At 38.9% G+C, this 22881-nt stretch overlaps 1 protein-coding gene and 1 long non-coding RNA gene across 2 annotated transcripts in view; both read left to right on the top strand.

Annotated features, from left to right (window-relative positions):
* The first annotated feature begins 4337 nt into the window (after positions 1-4337).
* Positions 4338-22881, top strand: part of LOC146483763 (uncharacterized) — a 34100-nt gene continuing 15556 nt past the window's right edge. Inside the window, exon 1 of the mRNA XM_085105606.1 lies at positions 4338-4455. Coding sequence (XP_084961732.1) covers positions 4431-4455 — 25 coding nt within the window. The 5' untranslated portion in view covers positions 4338-4430. The remainder of the gene's footprint in view (positions 4456-22881) is intronic.
* Positions 10492-13151, top strand: LOC146483764 (uncharacterized). Its single transcript, XR_014863763.1, has 3 exons — positions 10492-10747; positions 12570-12655; positions 13049-13151. It is a non-coding gene; the product is annotated as an uncharacterized LOC146483764 (long non-coding RNA).

Below are 22881 nucleotides of genomic sequence, written 5' to 3'. Positions count from 1 at the left end.
TTGCCGTTAGTTGTGTAATAGGAAACTGTTTACATTATTCTGCTTCGGCTACTTTCAAAAATACAACAGCCAGGAAATACCAAAAGTCAGAGTATTTCTAAGCTTTAATTCATCTATTGCTTGAGTTTTTAAGACAGGAAAGGCAATTACTTAAGAATTATCAAGCAAAGATGGTATAAATTCACTTAGAAGAGGTCAAAGTTAGCAGCAGAGATCAGCTATGTGATTTTCGCATCGCAGTATAAATGTTTATGAAATTGCTATAAACTAGCAGTTTATTCTAGCCCTGAATTCGAAAAAACTCGCTAAGGAGGACTTACCACTGTGATCTGATCTGCAGCGCCAGTAACTCTTTTTAAACGGAGAAAGTTCCTTGTAACTGCGTGACTCTGACAAACTAAGGCGTGATCAAAACCGCGTGGGACCTGGTAACCGAACTATCTTCCCACGCGCTAAGTAACAAACGACGAACAATTCCGTATTTTACTTCTGTAAATGTGCAGTTCTTCAAGTTCCTAAACCAGCCGTCTAGCCAAATATACACTCCCTGTGCTTGAAAACTTGCCGCCAGAAATATTTTAACACAGTAAACTACAAAGGTTGTGCTTCAACAATGTCTTCATTTTAAATAGGCCTTATCAAGAGAGGATGAAGGTAAGAGAGGTAATCGCTCATATAGGCCCTATCCCCATCGTAATCCCTCTAAAGTTATTTTTAGAGGGTATCGAATTTTTCGCGGATAATGTTACCTCGCGCGTTACGTGTCTTTCACCGTCATTAATTTTACAACGGCTAATCATAATCGTACACTTCCATAAAAGAAATTGTTTCTCGCGTTACTTGCAACGAATCTCTCAGTAATATACGTGATTTGAAAGCTAATAGAATGTAGATTTGAATGTCCGGATAGACTTTAAACTCACTGTGACAAAAATATCAAGATTTTTCGTGCCGCGGTTGTGATGTTTATGCTCGTCTGTTCAATCGCGGCTTGCAAAAATAAAGCTAAGATTTGTTTCTCGCCTTTCTTTTAAAGAATCTCTTGGCTACATGCGTGATTAGAAAGCTAGTGGAATGTAGATTTCAATGACCAAAGCCGGATTTGAACTCAGTGAGATAAAAATACCAAAATTCGTGCGGAGGTTCTGATGTTTGCACTCGTCTGTTCAATCGCGGCTTTCAATGTTTTGACAGCTAAATGTAACACTCTTGCGTGAGAAAAAAATTTGTTTCTCGCGTTTCTTCCAACGAATCTCTTAACTACATGCGTGATTATTAAAAGTAAATAGGACGTAGATTTCCATGACTGAAAAAATTTTGTACTTACTGCGATAAAAATATTAAAATTTGTGCCGGTGGTTGTGATGTTTATACTCGTCTGTTCAATCGCGGCTTTCAATGTTTGGACAGCTATTAAAATGTAACACTCTTGCATGAAAAAAAATTTGTTTCTCGCGTTTCTTCCAACGAATCTCTTAACTACATGCGCAATTACAAAGCTAATGAAATGTAGATTTCAAGGACCAAAAAGAATTTTGAACTCACTGAGATAAAAATATCAAAATTCGAGCCGGAGGTGATGTTTATACTCGTCTGTTCAATCGCGGGTTTCAATGTTTCGACAGCTAAATGTAACACTCTTGCATGAAAAAAGATTTGTTTCTCGCGTTTCTTCCAAATCTCTTAGCTACATACGTGATTAGAAAGTAAATAGAACGTAGATTTGAATGACTGAAGGGATCTAGTACTCACTGCGATAAAAATATCAAAATTCGTGCCTACAGTAGGTTTAGATGTTTGTATTTGTAATATTCTTGCATAATTTCCGCACAGCTGGGCTTTAAAACAAATCATGCCGGAGCGATTCTTTTCCAATCTGCGTTGTCCAAATACAGCCACTTTAAACTCGCATTCGTCCACAAAACATATACAGGCACCGCTTCCTGTAAGCATGTTCCGCCATTTGTTTTAAGATCAATTCGCGAAAGACGCGTAACATTGCGTGGGAATCGGCTCAGCTGTCAACGCGGGTAAAATTCAGGATATATGATTGGCTATCACCTAAGACTCTTGGGACACAGGATCTCGCGGGAGATCTAAAAATAACTTCAGAGGGTTTACGATGGGAATAAGGCCTATATGGAGGATTACCTCTCTTACCCTCATCCTCTCTTGGCCTTATCACGGTTTTCGACGCCGTTTTGACGGGTAGGCAAACAGGCTTGAAATAACAGTGTTTGTATGGAAATCCGATGTCAAATAATTTTCATAAAACATCGCTTCTGAAAAATTCATCAATTGGAAACTTTTGGCACGAGAAAAAGGATTTTAGGAACAAAATTAGAGGGATGTAGAAAGTCAGAAAGCGTCCAGTCGTGTTTTGAACTTTCCATACATTTGACCAGCCGTGAGCTGCTACTAAAAATAGTTCGCGGGAAAAAATACAGGGAAATGTATGGAAAGTTCAAAACACGACTGAACGCTTTCTGTCACAGCTACATCCCTCCAATTTTGTTCCTAAAATCCTTTTCCTAGTGCCAAAAGTTTCCAATTCATGAATTTTTCAGAAGTGATATTTTATGAAAATTATTTGACATCGGATTTTCATACAAATACTGTTACTTCAAGCCTGTTTGCCTACCCGTCAAAATGGCGTCGAAAACCGTGATAAGGCCTATTCAAACTTGACGTACCAATTAGGTTTCTTTTGTGTTGAAATTGGATGAAATTTGCTAAATTTTTAAACTGCCGAAATGGGGTTTCTGCTAACGGCCGAAGCATTTCCAATTTTCAAGCTTATCTAAATTTAACTAGTGCATTATGAAGAAGAGAGATGTGTCTATATTTTGTAAACATTAATGGAGGACATCGCGTTTCTTTCTACGAGCGAGATGAAAATGGGTAATTTTCAGTACGTTTCGTGACCAAAAGGACGCTAATTTGCCGTATTTCAAACTTTGCCCGATTTCGAAAAAAATAACACACTGACGAAACTTTTAACGTTATTTTTGAAAATACTCCACTATAAAGATTATATGGGCAAAATGTGAAGGAATTCGAAATTTCACGACTGACGCCCGATTTTTGATAATTTCAGAAATCGGCTCTTAAATATCACTGTAATATTAATAGTGAATAATAATTATCTTTATCCTAAAGTTCTTGTTAAAGCGCTTTACAATGACAAGAATAGTTAAAAAACAAAACAACAAGATGACTAAACAAGAGACGATGATAAAACTGCTGTTAAAAAAGAAAGTTTCACGATTGGAGCGTTGACGACTTCATTAGCACTGCAACTAAACTAGTAATATGTTCAGGAAAATTTTCCCATCGATTAGGAACACGTACTTACAGAAATGGCAAGGGCTCCTTAAGTTTTCAGGCTCAGTAGAGGATGGAACCTGTACTGTACTTTGCTTTGGTTTGGTTTGTTTCGTCATGTCTTATTTGACTTTCCGAGCTATGTTATTGGTTTAAAGAATACGCTACGAGTTTGCGTAGAACGAAGAAAAATTTAGGTATTATTCTTGCTTTGATGGGATGCTGTAGTCGAACGCAAGGTTATCAAAACACCGTTCCTGAGATCTGCACAACCGCGGCTCTATCATAATAAACTGCACAGTTTAACTGTAATATTCCGGTTTCAAATGAACATGAGACAAGAGTTCCCAGTAGGAGTATAGGGGCGACGACCATCCGTTCACTGGCTGGACACTGTAACCACTGAGATACAAGGAAGACCAGAGCTGAGCAAGGTCAAATTTACCGGGTTCATAGATGACGGTTGTCTTGTTTCTTGCTAGGATCATTGCAATGAACAGCGTCCAGTGTTGCTTTTGCGGGAAGATGGTCAGGCTGCTGATGGCAAGCTCGGTCGTTCTTACTCATTGGTTAGAGCATGGGGAGGGGAGGTACTCGAGAGAGTTTTATACAAGGAGGTTTCGCCCCGCCCTCCCAACCCTTACCTTTTTATTAACCATTTTTGACAGAAAAGGTTACCTTCTATAAAAAAAATGGTACCCCTTTCAAATACCTGCAGTAGAAAACCTGCATCTCTTTTAAGTTGGTCTGTTCGAGACTTGAAATGCCTTTTCATTTACTTAAAGGACAGTTTCCCTGCCCTTTTCTATACTTCAGCTCGTGAAATCCCTACCCTTGTACATAACTTCAGCCCAAAAACGGCATCCTTTCGGGCGAGGCTTCCCCGTACCGTCCATTATAGGGAGTACCCCAAGAGGGGGCTTCCAATTCCATGCATTGGGTACTCAGGCTTTTTTCTTTGTAGCGAGTTACACATTCTCGTCAATACATGGCAGTCTGGATGGACGCAACTACGGAGTGTTTTTGGATGATTTATCTTCTACTTCACCACGCGGGCCTGTGCAGCAGTGATTTCCTTTCCAAGAGCGAGGGAGACTCTTGAAGGCATGGGGCGAGAAATGAAGCAAAAAGGTAGATAAATAAATAAAATAATTTCGGACGGAAGAGGGGAGAAGGAGGAAAAAACGCCGTTTCCTTCCCTTCCTCTCCCCTTCTCCTGTTTTAGTTTATCTTTGCTCTTTCTTCCCGAAAGCTTGTATCCCCAATTAGTGAGAGTAATCTTTAATAAGGATGCCAACATCACAAAAGTGGTTTACAGAAGGGTCCTCTTAAAATTGCTAAGAAGGATATTTTATTTCCGTCGGCTAGTCTTGTATTTTGACACGTAAATAAAGTTATCATTCATTCATTCAAGCTTTAGTTCGCTCCTTGCGCCCGCTTGGGAAGGAAAAGAAGCAGGCTAAATTTTCTCCTGTTAGTATCATCATCCGAGGATCAAATTGTTTATGCAAGTCCCATGTCTCCACTAATTAACGCGGCCATTTTTACTTTAATGTTTAGGGAAGGTTCTTCGAAAAGCGACTGCCGTACTATACTTGGCTACTTTTATAGTATCTGTTTTTGCACATGGTTATGCTAATATTCCCATTCAGGACCACAACATGATGGACACAACGCCGCAGAAAATTTCGAGTACACATGGCTCCTCTTCGCCCGGCCGGTCTCTCAGCTAACTTGCAATTGGCTAGCAGTATTCTATGCCAATGCCAGAAACATAGCCTGTATATATAAATACAACCAATATTTAGTTCGATCAAGCCGTTTTCCTGCGCTTGCCACCGTCGGCTTGTTTGCATTTTCTTTCTTTCTATTCCAGTTTTCTTTCTTTTTTTTTTTTCCTTTTAATTCTGACTGGTTCCGGCCTAGCAGGCACGGTGTGCGTCCTATTAATGTGCGTTCCCGACCGACTATGACTGGACAAATGTGATAACACAGCGATTAGAAAACCGCCTTTTTAGCTGGTTTTGATGAATCAATGCCGGTTAAGTAGACTAGGAGTAAAAACGTGACCGGAATAGTCAAAATATTTCATTAGTTTACATCGGTGCATGTTTTGCCTGACTTAGTTTTATTAACGAGTACATGCTAAGACTTGCGTACTCTATAACTTTTTGATAAGAAAACATTTGATGTAAGCCGGCATTATATAATTACGACATGCACAACGGTAATAACTTGCATTAATCGCTCAAGGAACCGACAAGAACAATAACTTGTAAGCTAGTAAATCCCGTTATGTAATTTCATTTTAGCGAAGGCTACACTGAAAATAGTTTCAGTGGTAGCCGCATGTGATTAGCAAACCCGCCTCTTTTCATTCCTTGGCGCTATTTGTCAGCTCTGAGCGACGAGAGATGAACTCGCACGCTATGAAAATACAATTTTGAAGTATATGTGTAAAAGATTGTGGGGTGGTGAATTTTGTTGACGCAAATAACGCTTAGATTTGCGACACGGATCAGTTCATGAGGTATGCAAGCTAAAAAACCCGCCCTACACTGAATTTACATTTCGTAATTAATATCCAAAAACGCGTCGCTCTTGAATTACACGTGACCGAAGACTGTAATAACAACAACAACAACAACAACAATTGTTTGAATTAAGATAATACTTCTGTATTCCTTTATTGAAAAATTGTTTTAAATGCTAAGAGGTCGAACCAAAAGAAATGAAAATGCCGGGCACGATTTCGGCAAAACCTTACGTATTAAAAAATCAAAGTGTTTTGCCGGGAAAAAGAAAGATTTTCTGTTTACAGTCTCGGTACTCATTATTTTATACACTGTTATTTTTGAAGAACTCTGTTAAGACTGCTATAGATTTTAATCTTGTCTTACCATTACCAATATTGGCCGCTTACCGTAAACAGGCTAACCATAGGTCGAATTTTATACCATAGTCCGCGTTTTATACCTCATTCCGTAGTCCACAGTCCATGTTTTATACTGACCAGGCCAGACTAATTAATTCAGTTTTCATACGAATACAATGCACAGGTGAATGAATTCTTCCCAGTAAGAATTTAAAACAAAAACACTATTTTCAGCCGCGCTAAAATATTTAGATGATAAAAGGAAAGCAATAATTTTGTTTGTTTCTATTCCTGTGGCCTTAAACAAACAAGTCATTATTTCCTAAGGCCCTTTGAGACAAGCGCAGTGTCTTGTAAGAACAATTTGGTCGATTAAGGGATTAACATGGATATAGATAGGCACGGTTCCAGCGACTGATCTGTCACGATCATAATTAACTTGTTTGTCGAGTCAATTCGATAGATAAACTGAGGTCTGCAAAGAAGATACAGCCATGAACTACAATCGAAAGACGTTTCGCTTTCTCAAGCTTGAGAAATCGGGAAATTTTGCACGACGTAAGAATGAGGTTGAGGACAAAATGTTGGGTACCAGACTTAAAGTGATGGAGAAGGAGGAGAAAAGTGTGCGACAAAAACTTTACGAGATTCGTCGAGAAAAATACTCCCGGTCCTTCTACAAAGGCCCGGAGAGAGCAAATTCTTCAAAGTTTGTGGATGTTAACGTTTGCGAGACCGAGGAAGGCAGTGATGAAAATAATAAGGTTAACTTGATCTCGGCGTCCGGTGTTCAGCGCACTAAAAGCTCTTTACGAAGGAGAGCAAGCGTGGTTGAAGAACTTTGTCCGGGACAAGTGGTGCGGGTTTGTGTCTCTTCAAAACTCGAAGATAAAGTGACGGGAGATGAAAGTGTTCCACCTTGCCCCTTTCCTCCGATAGGTAAGGCAAAAAAGAGAAGGCATTCTGTTGGCATTGGGACTAGCATCGGCAGACAATACGACGAGGAAGATTTGTTTACTTCTGTGCAAAGCTACAAGCAATCGATTTCAGAAGGTGGAAGAGGTGTTGCAACGTTAGCCAGCAAAGACGATCTTTGTCTTGGCCGCGAAGTGCAAGGGGAAAATTCTGATGAACTGACGTTTACAGCTGTTAACGGTGAGCATAGTTTTTCTACTGAGCAAAATACTTTCTCTAAAACGCCTTGCGATTTAACGACGCAAGAAACCTACAACAAAGACACGTCAACTTACGAGGAGCATCAACAGAAGAACTGTCCCCGCAAGAAAGTCTCGATTTCAGATAGTTCTGAGGTTAAGCTTTTAACTGAACCAGGCGCTGAGGTGGGAGACGTTGATCACACGTACAAGCCTTGTCCTGGGCGTAGAAGAAGGTCGGCCTCTCAGAACGCTATGAGTACTAGGTCTACATGTGAATCTCCTTTTCGTCCTCGGAGCAGAAGAAGTTACAGTGACAGCAGTGTCGAGAAAAAGTCTGAAAGATCTGTTTATCGGAAATACAGCAGTCCAGTCCCATTGCTGGCAAGACGACACATAAGAATGGGGAATCTGGATCCGGCCTCACCGAGCGCTTTCCGATACGAAGCCGAATCTAATCCGAACATGCCAAGATTAAGTTCCGAAGGTCTGAAGCGACGACCTCGGAGTAACAGTGCATCGACAATTCGATGTTACCCAGATTCTGTTCTCACAGAAAGGGAAGCAACAATGGCTGAACAAGTAATGATTAGACAACTTGAAATCCAAAGTGCGGCTGATAAAATGAGAAAACTTTCCTTGCAGCCTTTCGGCGACTCGAAGAGCGCTCAAAAAACTCGGCAGCATTCAGCGAGTTCTAGTTCTTTAAGCTCGCCATATCAACGTAGAGGATCAGAAAACGGGTCTAACGATTTAAATAACAATAGCGAGGCTCAAAGACCGGGATTGGTGCGAAGACAAACTGACAATCCACAGCTGTTGAGGAAATTTGTCAAAAATCAGTTCAAGAGAGAAAAGAGCCAAACTTCAATAGAGCAAGTTTTATCAGGACTCTCCGAGGATATACCTGATTGTAGATACCTGCGGTGCGATCAAGTGATTTGACTTTGTAGAACTCGTGATTGAAGGCGTGGATCAATTTGGCACATAAATTGGCTTATACATTACTTTAGAAAGATGATACAGAACACGGTCCCTTTCAGTTAAGAGGCATGGCTATGTTTTGGTTTGAGCATTTCCTTAAAAGTAATGAAACTAAATAAACTTAAAAGTGATGGTTCATTTTTGTTATAGGAGCAGCTAAAGAGACCATTAAACAAAATACTTACAAATGACGTCTCCTATTTTCTTAGATCGCTTTCTGCTCAAAAAGAGATTTTTGTGAGCTAATACGGAATGATCTGTTCGGATGCGGCTTAAGCTGAAAATTTTAAAAGTCCCAAAAAGTTTTAGGGAATGGAATTAATTGGCTGTTGCAATTGTTGGTTTTAGGAAAATGCTAGCTGACCTTTTTTTTCGCATTTTTAACAACATATTTGCCCCAACCTTTGAAAATAAATTAAAAGAATTAGTTTTCCGTGTTACGAAGTCTGGGCTGAGATTTGGTTGAAGAAAACTAGTGTAAATTTTCTTTACAACTCAGTAATCCAAATTTCTGAGACGATTAAGGTTTTCCGAACAGATATTCACCAAAATGTATCCTTTGGTACCCCTGTTTTGTTTCAAATTACTTACTACTTAAGTTTTCAAAAAGTTTAACTAAAAGTGGAAATGGGTGGCATGGTAACCTGACTCAGCTGGGCAAAGTTGTCTATGTTCGTCCCCAGTGAGTTGGAAAATTACTAAACTGACCTAATGATAGTTTGTTCTCAGTTTTAGAAAATCACTTGATACCTTCCACTTGATGCTCTAGGAACATTTTTTGAAGGAGAAAATAATGTAGTGTAGTTTAATTTAATTAAGCAGAGTTCTTTAACAGTGTCCAAAAACGTAAAAATCCGCGTAAGGTCCCTCCAAGCAGGACACGAAAAATAATTTTTGGTGAGGGGGAATCAATTGAATTATTAAAACTTGGATCATTGGATAATGCAACTCCAGAGCTTTGATTGGCTTAGCGGCCATGGGTTATCAGTCATTATACCATACCCGTCTTATGTATTCCTGGTATTTCTTGCAAAAAAGGAATCAGAAAAATCTCGCAGTATTTCGTGATTGGTTTTAATAAGACGGTTATTACACTCGTACTTGTTCGATATATGTGGCGCTTAACGTTTTGTTGGTTATCTATCATCACATATCCAACGCGTGCGCATGGAATAATTGTAAAATAACCAGTATCAAATTACAACAACAACAAGCTTTATTACCAAATTAATGACAACGATAATGATAATGGAAGTATTATCACTCAGGATAATATGTATGGGTAATGTATTAATGTGCCGCCCATATCACATAGTAAGATCGGACGTCAGCATGTAGAGACACCACTGGCAGTCGCTATCAGTCCATATGTTGATCTCACACACCCACCCAACCCACACATGAATGTGAAAGTCAGATGAAATCAGAGATAGAGATAGACCATCACACCTTGGTCTACGTCCCCTACTCTTTTGTCTTGCCCAGAATCACTCGAACCAACTCCCTTCGGACTCTCTTTCCTAATGATTGCCCACCCCTTTCCTAATGATTGCCCACCCCCTCCCCCAACAAATAACAACGACAACAACCTTTATTTTCCTTATGATTTATAAGAAAGATTGCTATAATTACATTCTTGTATAGTAAAATTTTGTTTTATTTTGAATAATTTTGAGTTAGCGATTGAGGATGGAGGCCAAGTTAACCATCCGATTCTCTAGTTGGCCTCCATATTACGTAATGATGTTTACAATTTAATAACAGGTGAGGAACCAAAAATGAAGAGACTCAAAATAAAAAGAGCTAAGTGAATAAGTTACAATAACTAACAAAAGAAGATTATAATATTTTGTTGTTACAAATTTGAGTCAGACATTTTTCAGTTTGGAGTTCCTTGAAAATGTCATCATATTTTCTAAGTTAGAATAGAGTGGCGCTAATTCCTCTTTGAGGAGTGTCTTGACCTGCTCAACTGTAGCCATTTTTAGCGCCGAAATGACGGAACAGTCTTACACACGACCGGCCGCCATGGCGACATATGCTAATTGTCATCCCTACCCCGCCCATCCCCATCCCAGGAAAGTAGGGGAAAATACAAATACTAAATATTTTGAGAGCTCACACACCTCTATGGACGGTTCGTGGACAGTCCGGCACAGTTATCAAATTTGATAACCGCGTGACGTCACAACATGGCGCCAGCTAAGAGCTCGGTGAGTTTTCGGAGAGCGTTCAATAGTTTCGGTAATTTTTCGGTTGTGTTCGCGTTCCATACCCAGAATTCCAGGCCTGAACGTCGATAGAACAATAAACTTCAAGGCCCTGCAAAAATGGAGACCATCGGGAAAGAATTATGCGAGATCTTCCCTTGCGATTTGAAGAGGTGGTACGAAATGACAGTCCCTTTCAGGTATGTTTATTGTCTTTGCCATCAATTTTAAGGTAGTTGTAAATTTTTGTGGTACACGAAGAAAAAATGTCGTGATCTTCATTAATATATCTTTCAATTCAACACTTATTTGTCGGAGGGCATGAAGAATTGTACGGAGGGCACTATGATATTTTGGTTTGCGGTCTGATTCCGCCACTGACCGCCATTGTTAATTACTTGTGCTTCTAGGATGACTAGAAATGAAGGCAGCATTATGGATTTCCACCGAGAGAAAATAGCTACTTAACCTTTGGAGACAGGGATTCGTTTTAACTTACAATGCGAGTTGCTCTCGGTGGAATAAATACCGGAGGAATCTTGATGTCCAATAGCGCCAAGAAACTGAAAGCGTGTACGTTGAGAGATGTTGCTGGCAAGCAAATAGGCAGAGTACCATACTTTCTCAATAAAGAGAAAAAGGAGCTCATGGCTGCGGGAAAGTCTAGTGATGAAGGATAGGATTTCAAAATTAAGACAGTTATCCAGGAACGATTTTGATAAACAACTCAGTCGAAAATTATCGAACGCTTTGTTCCGGAAATCCCTCTTTGGCAATTGCATGTCTTTGTCTTGTTCAGTATCGTTACTAATATGACTGGATACGAACGGAAATAATTACTTAGGCTTCCCAAAGGGAGACCAAGTTGAAAATTGCCCTTCGTTTTTTTTTTTTTTTTTTCCTCATTCAGTCACAAATCGCCGTCTGGGCCTTAAAACGCATGCGCAGGTAATCTTTGATGGGTCGGCCAGTTTTTAGTCGACGATTTTCGCGTTTTCCGAAGGAAAACACAACTTTTCGAAATGGTACATCGAAAGAAGAAGTACTTGGGAATACTCAACAGTTTCAATAGCGGAAATCCGAGAAATAACGGCGAAGAAACTGTGCTTCGAGTACAAATTGTTGTTTTATCCAGGCGACGAGTTAGCGGAGCGCGGACATCTCAAATCCTTATTCAGGCCACGGACTTTCTACAAAATTTTTTAGCACTTCTGGGAATTCAACGGCTGAAATATTACAGGCTTGATCGTGAATTTGTACTGAAATACTATTCTAATTGACCGATTCTTTACATTCTGAACAGTGTTAGCGAAAATTTGAAAAACGTGCCACGCACGGGTTGATAAATTCGCTTCGAAATGGACTGATAGTTCCTTCAAATCGCTTTCGCGTCTCCCGTCTCGCATTTAGAATTATAAGCGTTTCCTTCTTAGGCGTAAACAAAGACTTTTCTGAATAAACTTTTCCTTTAGGAAAGCATTCTGTCTGTTTTCCTCTCTATTTTAATTGCCAAAACGTGACAACTGCGTAATCTTGCGTAAACAAACGCATGCACTGGAGACGGATCAAATTTCGCCTATGTGACGCGAGGACAAATTTCATACAGAAATTTCCACGAAACACCAATTTCAATCAGAATTCCCTTATTTCAAAAAACAAAAACTTTTGCGAGGGGGGGATGAAGCCAACACAAGATATCCCTGCCCACTTTGCTAAATCCTGTTGGCCAGATAGATGCACACATAGGTTGAAAGCTCGGATTTTACTGTCAGAACCAGAGGGTACAATTTAGACCAGGAATATACATTGTTTTCAATATACTTGCTTGTACTATGCTGTAAAACAATCAACAAATGACAACTGAGATTTTATCATGTCAACTTTCTGGCGTTTACAGCTGGGTATGCCAGGAAAGAAGCCCAAGTTCACGCACATATGCGTCTTGTTCGTATTTTTCTAGGTGGTACATTTAAGCTTACATTTACATGACTGTAATATTTTTATTTCTGTTCTCGTCGTTAGATTAATAACCAGCCAGCCGACAGTAACCACAGCGAGTGATTTCAGAGCTCGGTGATGAACATGAAGGTGACATGCCGGATGTTGAGGTATGCCTTCACAGTACGATTTTACGAATTTCCCAAAATGTAATTATCCTTTACAAATTTATGCTTGGTGTTTTAAGCCCGTGTAATGCCAGACTCACAACAGTTCGAGCTTTGAGCCACAGCAAACAACCTCAATACGCCCTTTCAAGAACAATTTAAACGGGACTTGGCCGTTGCACTTCTATTTTATTTTTTTATTTTACTTCTATTGCAGTACGTCGCTTCAATTATCTAGGACAGATCGAAGCGACTCAACACACGTCGCTACTCAATCGAATCATCGCCTCCTGCACTTTCGAAATCCCTGGTACAAGAAAGAAACAAAATTTATTTGAAGTCCCATTTTAAAAGTTAGTTATAACGCAAAATTTCTTCATTTCTTCATTCATACAGATTGACGAAGGACAAGAAGGAGAGGAGCAAGGCAACAAGAAGTTCAAATCATGTTAATATTTCTGCAATAAACAAGCATCTTTGATGGAAGTTATTTTCTTGGGATTAGTGTTTCTTTTTGATCGGCTATCGCTCAGGACTGATTCTGTTCTTTAGCCAAAGCCGCTCGAGGTTTCCTCCGTCCACCACGACGCTATGAGGCTTTCGATAGATATCAAAATGAGCTTTGTCAGTTAATTATGGACAAAGATTGTTTCGTATTTTCCTGATGTCAGGTCAAAATTCCTATTCTAAACCTTTCCTTTCAATTCACTGTGCGACCGAAATCGAATGTTGAATTAGAGCCCCATTAAAGACATTAAAGTGTTCTCATATTGAAATGGCCAGCATATTGAAAGAAGATGGTTACTACGATAACATGTCACGTGAACTGTAACTTGAGGTTTGATTGGCTAATAGTTTGTTTTGGTCCCGGTTATCAAATTTGACAACTGTGCCGGACTGGTGGAGTGAAAGATTTTGGGTCAAGGCTAACTTCTGAATGACGACTGCATCCGTTTCGTGGTCTACTTACAGAGAAACAAGTACAGGGGTTCTTACCATTTACATGAAAAGCCTGGAAATTAAGGTCGGAAAATCAAATGGTACTCATCATTCCATTTGGAGTTATTCTGAAATTATGAGCTTCTGGTCAAAGTGATGCATTTCTATTACTCCTTTTGGGATACACCGCTGATGTTCATACATTTTGCATGTTAATCATCTTCTGTTAAGACAAGCTAAATCATTTCTTATTTGTGCCGAAAATTTCCATCCAGGTGGGTGGCATAAATGTTAAGCAACCCAGGTAAGCTAGACACACGGACGCTAATTCAGTGCAGAAGGTCAATGCAGCTTTGAGCGTGCGTCACTGCTTTGACTTGCGTTTGGTGGCCAAACAGTAACACCTTTCTCGTGTGCTGATTTGAGCTGGATCAAAAGGTGGACATAAGACATTGTAAACACTTGTTATGTTTATCCAAATGGAGTCACACTAGTCAATTAGTAAGTAAAAGTAAGTAAGAACTTTATTATAGTGTCAAAGTCGCTAGCATACAGTGTACACTAATTGAGGACACCTAACTACAATTACTTGTCTAATAGTTAACAAAATAATCTACTAATCAATAAAATACATAAAATGTACGTCCACACGTAAAATCGGTTATTAGTATAAATCTACTAGTGTTCTATCACGAATGCCGTTCTCTGATTGGCTACGCTACTCGCTATCTATTCTGTGATAGATAGTGAGTAGCGATTTTCAACAAAATGGCGCTCGCTTCTTCACGTTTTCGAAGTGTCTGCGATGAGGGAATAGATAATTTACTTGTTTAGTTTTGAACGACTAGTAGATTTATACTAAAACAATTAGATTATTCGCTCTCGATTTCTATGCGTGATAGTTGATTCGGGCTGATAGAAATCTCGAGCACATAATCTAATTGTTAATTAGTTGTTACATAAAAAAACGGTCTTTACAAGTGCTGTCTAGCAGGCTTGTGAAATTAACAACTTTAATACGCTTTTTTAAAGTGCCCAGTGATTCAGACAATCGAATAGATATATCGAGTTTGGACCAAATGGCAGGGCCAAGGTAGATCAGGCTGTGTTTGCCGTCCGAAATCTAGGTATGACGAAATCATGGTTTCTACAACGTAGCTAACTAATTTTATGCTGGGCAGAGTTTATTTCTCCGGAGAAGTTTAATTTATTTATGGTGAGAATGAACGTCCTTCTTTGCCGGACTTTTTCACTTTTAAGCTCTTACTTTTTCGTTACATTTTGTTGTATTTCATCTTGTTTTATTTTACATTTCAGGTAGCACTTGATTTTACGCCTCTACTTTACTCTATTCAATAGATAACATGATGTCTTCTCCTAAAAAAATCTGTGAGACAAAAATCGGTTACAAACTAAAAGATCATCAATGTAGGCACGTATCAAGAAACAAACAAAAATCAAAATCTGCTCATTACTATTATAGCGCTTATCCCCAAAATGTGTCAACAAGAGACTATGAGGTAAGAGTCAGGGCGAATTCGAATTCCCCATACATGCCCCTCTTCCTATGAAAATTTTTTTCAATCTATTTTTGTTTGCGTTGCTATTTTAATGTCGACATCTTATTGGTCAGTTTGAGTGACGTCATTTAATTTTAAACTCAAAATGGCATGGCGCGAGCTAAAAAAAGATTGAAAATAATTATCATGGGGCACAGGGATTCGCTCTCTTACCTCATAGTCTTTTGGTGTCAACCTTTAACTACGTTACCACGGGGAGTTGGGGAGCAGGGATGGCGCAGTGGTGAGAGCACTCACATCCACTGAATATATATAACGTGGCCCGGTTCGATCCCCAGAGTTGACGCCATATGTGGGTTGCGTTTGTTGTTGGTTCTCTTCCCTGTTCCGAGGGTTGTTTCCGGGTACTCCAGTTTTCCTTACTCCACAACTGAAAATCAACATTCCCAAATTCTAATTCGACCTGGGAACACTAAGTGGACGAGTAGCCCTCTATGAAAGCCATTAAGTCATTAAGATTCGCATTTATTTTATTTTTCAGTATTATTTTTAAGATGCAAGATACTTTCGGGAAAACCAAATGTCACAGCATTTCCATTGAACTTGTCAGGGTCACCCATCGATTCATTTCGGTGGACCTCTCTTCGGAAGACCTTGAATCGTCTCTGAAATTCGGATTTAGTTTCAAGGAAAATCTAACGGTTCTCTTTACCAAAATGGCAGCTCAAAATTTCTTATAATTCCTTTTTTTTTCGGAGGAGCAAATATGACGTTAAAAATGCGAAAGAAAGCCCAGCTAGCATTTTCGTAAAGCTTATAATAATAATAATAATAATAATAATAATAATAATAATAATAATAATAATAATAATTAATAATAATAATTAATAATAATAATAATAATAATATTTATCCAGGGAGCCCACTCGCCTTAGCGGTATTCTGTGGGGCCCTGCAAATTGCTTGCAACAACTCGGTAAATTTGAGAATAAAATCCCGTTTCCTAAAACATTCTACAACTTAAGATCATCGCTAATTATCCAAACAGAAAAAAATGAATTAGCTTACACAAATATTCCTTTAAAAGGACACAAAATGATCTGGAAAACAGGAAACAACATTTTTTTGCTTTTTTGCTTTTGCTTAAATGTTCTCGTTGGCTGGCCCAGCTTCGTATAAGCGCAATGCCATGTGTCGTCTCCCTTGCACAGCAGTAGCATACAACCAAGACGACCAATTTTCTTATCTGACACTAGAATCACCAGCCCCAAGTTCATACACTAATAAAAATCTAAGTGTTCCCATTTGCTACCAACGCGTTGATAAAATTTCCTTAATATGTAAAATAGTTATAAACTCCAATTGTGAATCGGCACATTCGGTTACAAGGGGTGTATGTCTTTCTGAATAGAAACGATTTAGGCCGTTATGGCCGAGTTTTCTGTAAATAAGGGAGAAGGCGGGGCGTTCTCCAATATCTGTTCATGAATCTACCACCAGCCAACAGACTAAGGGTACGTTCGATTGAGCCTATTCCAGAATAGGGATACATGCAACAATGACAATAAATCGCTCATAAGAGGTTTTAGGAGTTACTGGAGTAAGAAATGGCTCTTAATATGTCATGTGTCAGCGAATGTTTGCAGAAATTTTCTCTCAAAATTACTTAAAAAGAGAAATCTAACAGCTATTCCGCTTATTCTTATTCCGAAATACAGTCAGTCGAACGCAACCTAACGCAAACTTTGCATGCTTAGCTGGCAGATGTCCCGTTACATATAATTTGTTTACTCCGATCAGAGACAGGTGACAATTTCACATGCAGTTATATCATTTTCCTTCTGAAATTGACAAGCCTGAAAATTTAAAGTCGCGCAATGCGCATGCTCACTTTTCTCAGTAATGACGTAAGATGAAATACCGTAAACACTCTGTCTTTGCCCTCTGCCATTCTGTGCACAGTTCGCATGCTCACTTTTCTTCATAATGACGTCAGATGAAATACCGTTAACATTCTTCACCCGTTGCCCTTTGCCATTCTGCGCACAGTGCGCATGCTCACTTTTCTTCGTAATGACGTCAGATGAAATACCGTAAACATTTTTCGCCCGCTGCCCTCTGCCATTCTGCACACAGTGCGCATGCTCACTTTTCTTTGTAATGACGTCAGATGAAATACCGTTAACATTTTTCGCCCGTTGCCCTTTGCCATTCTGCGCACAGTGCGCATGCTCACTTTTCTGCGTAATGATTTTAGTATAAATACCGTCAACCTTCTTTGTTTGCCCTCTGTCGTTCAAATCACTGCAATCATTTGTACCATTCCATCTGGTCAGGTCTAAACTTGATCCTTTAAATTCCTCGTTGCTGTTTTTTCTCTGTCTCATGAACCTAAAAAAGGATTTAAATCCTTTTCCGAAATCTTGGTTTAGCGTGCCGTAGATGATTGGGTGGGCGGCACTGGTGGCGATTACGAGAAGGACACACAGTTTCTTAGCAACAGGGTTAGGATAACCAAACACGCTGAACAGCCAGGTCACGTGATAGGGTAGCGTGAAAACAGCGTACACAGCCGCTATTACCACCAGCATTTTTATCACCTAAAAAAAAAGCCAGCAGTGGGTAGTGGAGTTAGCAAAGTTTTTTATCATAATCTTTGTCCTGATGATGATTATTATTAATGGCCTTAGCTCCCACGAGTCTCCTGTAGCTCAGTGGTAGAGCATTCGAACTAGTAATCGGAAGGTCTTAGGTTCGACTCCTGATAGGAGCACTCGGATTTCTTTTTTCCGAGTATGCCTGTGTCACTTTCTAGAATAATACATCGTTCTCATTCATTCACCAGGCTGGAAAAATACCACCATGAACCTAGTTTAATGGCAATAGCTCCCACAAGTCTCCTGTAGCTCAGTGGTAGAGCATTCGAACTAGTAATCGGAAGGTCTTAGGTTCGACTCCTGATCGGATTTTCTTCCGAGTATAATACATCATCATCATTATTATTATTGTTATTGTTATTGTTGTTGTTGTTGTTGTTGTTGTTGTTGTTCATGTTATTGTCAGGTAACCGGAGGAAGAGGAACTTCTGAGACAGCACTAGTAAATTAAATGAAAAATAGAGGATATTCGGCGCGAAGAGATGAATTTTATTTTCGATTGGTAAAATATTGTTTTTATATAGACAAATATTGTTGGAACTGCGGTTAAGTGTGCATCTTTTTATCGCCAATAAATACGATATTTGTTTGGAAGGAAAATTTTAAAAAATAAACGCGTCAGCCTTATTTCCACCAAACCAGTTCACTTCTAAAAGTTACCGTTGGCAAAAATATTTTGACAGGTACCGTCCTTTAGTAATCTGAGTTTGTCGGGTTTCAAATACAAACACCAGCTCAACTACTATAGCTCAATATATTAAATATTCATGTGCAATATAAATTTATTTTACGCTCTATTTGTTTTCTTTTTCAATCCTGTCGTTTAATAAATAGATTGTATATCGGCGGCACAGCTCGACAAAATTAGAGCCTGTCTGTCGCATTTTATGATCTCTTCATGAAATGAAGAATGAAAACGCGACCTTTCTTCAAACAACTTTATCGAAATTCTGGTTCTAGTCAGGAGCCTGTGACTGTTCTAGTATCCTATGAAACGATTTAAGCATTTCTCAACTATATGAAAACGAACTGCCGGTTTTGTCTGGCTCAATATTAGCTTCTTGCTATAGAAGCCAGACATAAGTGTTTGTGATCGTCTTTGGTCCTTTCTGCTTTCCTCTTTTTACCCAACGATATTACCCGCCCCTTGATTGCCCGGAAAAAGACGTCCTGTTTCTGGGTTTCATATCGTAATGAACATCTCTTTATACACATGGTTACCATAGCAATGTTGTCTCCAATACCGCCTAATCACGGTCTATTGTATTTTGTAAAAAAAACTGTTATATGACTTCAGCTGAATAACCAAAACCTTTCCAGTGGCAAAAGGAGTTTTTTTGGTAAAATATTGTTTTTATATAGACAACTATTGTTATAGACTGTAGTTAAGTGTGCATCTTTTTATCGCCAATAAATACGATATTTGTTTGGAAGGAAAATTTTAAAACGACAAAAGCGTTAGCCTAATTCCACCAAACCAGTTCACTTCTCAAAGTTACTTGGCAAAAATCTTTTGACAGGTACTTTTAGTTCTCTGAGCTTGTCGGGTTTCAAATACAAACACCAGCTCAACTCTTATAGCTCAAGATATTAAATATTAATGTGCAATACTAATAAGCAATAATAATAATAATAATAATAATAATAATAATCATTTCTTAAGCGCAAATTCAACTGAAGTTTTTCAAATCAGACTAAAACGTTTTTTAACACGACACAAGTTGACACTGTTTACTTTCGATCACTTGCCTCAACAAATTTCAAGTGTTTATGACGGCCAATAAAAATGACACTAGTGGCTCAGTTTCAGTTTTAGTTTGTCAAAATGATAAGACATAAAAAAATTATCTTGTAATGGCTTAGTGAAATGATTTCATGTTACATAATTTCGTTATTTATGTTCATGTTGTTAAATGAGCTTTATTGAAAACTTCAACCTTTATTTGGCCAAGCTAGCCAAATTTAAATTTATTTTACGCTCTATTTGTTTTGTTTTTCAATCCTGTCGTTTAATAAATAGATTGTATATGGGCGGCACAGCTTGACAAAATTAGAGCCTGTCTGTCGCATTTTATGATCTCTTCATGATTCTTCATGAAAACGCGAACTTCCTTCAAACAATTTTATCGAAATTTTGGTTCTAGTCAGGAGCCTGTGACTGTTCTAGTGTCCTTTGAAACGATTTAAGCCTTTCTCAACTAAATTAAAAGGAACTGCAGGTTTTGTCTGGCTCAACATTAGTGTCTTGCCATAGAAACCATATGGCCTCTGGACGAATTATCTTCCGTTATTCGTCTTGAACGACGCACAACGGAAAATAGTTTGTCCAGACGGATAATGCGTCTTGCGCCCGTCTTTATACTAGAGACGAATTACCAGACGAACAACAAATGTTTTGCCTAAGTTCGTCCAGACGGATAATGCGTCCTCTAGTATAAAAACGGCCAATGATCGTCTTTGGTCCTTTCTGCTTTCTCATTTTACCCAACAATATTACCGATCCCCTTGGTTGCCCGGAAAAAGCCGGACGTCCTGTTCTGGGTTTCATATCGTAATGAACATCTCTTTATACACATGGTTACCATAGCAATGATGTCAGTCTCCAATACCGCCTAATCACAGTCTATTGTATTTTGTAAAAAGAAAAAAAAACTTTAACATGACTTCAGCTGAATAACCAAAACCTTTCTTGGCAAAATAAGCTATTTGGTAAAATGTTGTTTTTATATAGACAAATATTGTTAGACTGTGGTTAAGTGTGCATCTTTTTATCGCCAATAAATACGATATTTGTTTGGAAGGAAAATTTTAAAAAATAAACGCGTCAGCCTAATTTCCACCAAACTAGTTCACTTCTCAAAGTTACCGTTGGCAAAAATCTTTTGACAGGTACCTTTAGTTCTCTGAGTTTGTCGGGTTTCAAATACAAACACCAGCTCACCTCTTATAGCTCAAGACATTAAATATTAATATGCAATGCTAATTAGCAATCAGACTAAAACGTTTTTTAAAACGACACCAGTTAAAACTGTTTACTTTCGATCACTTGCCTCAACAAATTTCAAGTGCCGTTTATGATGGCCAATAAGAATGACACCAGTGGCTCAGTTTCAGCCTGAAACTTTTAGTTTTAGTTTGTCAAAATGATAAGACGCAAAAAAATTATCTTGTAATTGCTTAGTGAAATGATTTTTATGTTACATAATTTCGTTATTTATGTTCATGTTGTTAAATGAGCTTTATTTAAAACTTCAACCTTTATTTGGCCAAGCTAGCCAAATTTAAATCTATTTTACGCTCTATTTGTTTTCTTTTTCAATCCTGTCGTTTAATAAATAGATTGTATATCGGCGGCACAGCTCGATAAAATTAGAGCCTGTTTGTCGCATTTTATGATCTCTTCATGAAATGAAGAATGAAAACGCGACCTTTCTTCAAACAACTTTATCGAAATTCTGGTTCTAGTCAGGAGCCCGTGACTGTCCTAGTGTCCTTTGAAACGATTTAAGCCTGTCTCAACTAAATTAAAAAAAACTGTCGATTTTGTCTGGCTCAATATTAGTGTCTTGCTATAGAAGCAAGACATAGGTGTTCGTGGTCGTCTTTGGTCCTTTCTGCTTTCCTCATTTAACCCAACGATATTACTGGCCCCTTGCAGGATTGTCCGGAAAAAGACGTCCTGTTTCTGGGTTTCATATCGTTATGAACATCTCTTTATACACATGGTTACCATAGCAATGTTGTCTCTAATACCGCCTAATCACAGTCTATTGTATTTAGCAGTTTGTAGTCTATTGTAAAAAAATAATAATAAAAAAAAAACTTTTTTTAAAATGACTTCAGCTGAATCTGACCAAAACCTTTCTTGGCAAAATGAGCTATTTGAGCCTGGTTTTGTCCATGCGTTTCAATGTTAAGATGGTTTTATCCATCTACATTCAGTTGACTTTGCGAGACAGGAATTCGATGCTTTGCCTGCTTTCTCCCTGAGGCACGTGATGTGGCAACGCGTGATTCGGGGAGCGGGCAGGTTCAAAGTACGAAACTTGATAGGGCATGGGTTTTGTTGCATTTTATTTGAGCTGGCTCTGTTGCTGGTTTCATATAGAACTGCTACACCGTGCTGACGAGTTCCAATAAGAACGAAACAGCTGTCCACGGTTGCAGCCCTGTTTTGTCGGTTTCTGTCGCGTTGTTGTCTCGCAAAGTCAACCCTTTCACGTAGTATCAGCCTTGCAGTTTGTGTTACAATTTATTTTTGGCTGATTAGGTCTCTTGTAGATCCTACGTCAACTAGCAGCATTATCGTTCGCGGTCCTTTGCAGTTTTCACGTCTATTTGATATATGCATTGGAAAATTTCTTCTGGGACATAATTTAAAGCTAATTGTATGCAATGCTCTGTTTATTTGTATAAATAAATTGAAATATATGTTATTAACCCCAGCCCTTTTCCAGTAGAATCTTTCTGAAAAACTCAAGTACGCTAATGTAGAACCGTTTGGTGGCTGTTCGGTAAGAACGAGTTATCAATCATGGGTCAACGAAAAAAAAAACCGAAATACCGACTGCGCTTAAAATAAATGTCATATTGTGTTGAAATGGTGTACTGTCTTGTGTTCTTACCTTTTTATTTCGTTGCTTGGTCGAAGTGATGTGGTCTAACCTTGTGTTGGTATTAAGGTGGCTGCAAATGAGGGTGTAACATGATACAATGATAGTCATGGGAATCACAAACTGGATGACAAATAGACAAACGAAATAAAATCGCTCGAACTCCGCGCTTGGCCAGGCATCCGTACAGACGGGGCCCCTTTCGCGCTCCACTAAAGTAAGCGCGAAGTTAAACGGCAACGTAATGAGAGCGGAAAATACCCAGATGATAAGTATCGCTAATTTGGTGAGCTTGATAGTGAATCGCCGACCCAGGGGATTCACTATGGCACGGTACTGGTCAATGGTCATGAGTACCAGCGTGGCAGATGAAGCCGTGATGAAAAAATAAGTCAGCATTGGGACTATCTTGCATAAAAACGCGCCGAATGGCCATACATAGGAGTTTTCCTGGTACGCCAGGCGAAATGGCAAGTTCACGGTCAGTACAGCAATATCGG

This window comes from Pavona decussata, unplaced genomic scaffold (assembly GCF_977016875.1).
Source record: "Pavona decussata unplaced genomic scaffold, jaPavDecu1.1 SCAFFOLD_38, whole genome shotgun sequence".
Lineage (NCBI taxonomy): Eukaryota > Metazoa > Cnidaria > Anthozoa > Scleractinia > Agariciidae > Pavona > Pavona decussata.
Note: the sequence above shows the minus strand (reverse complement) of the source record. Positions and strands in the feature narration are given on the sequence as shown.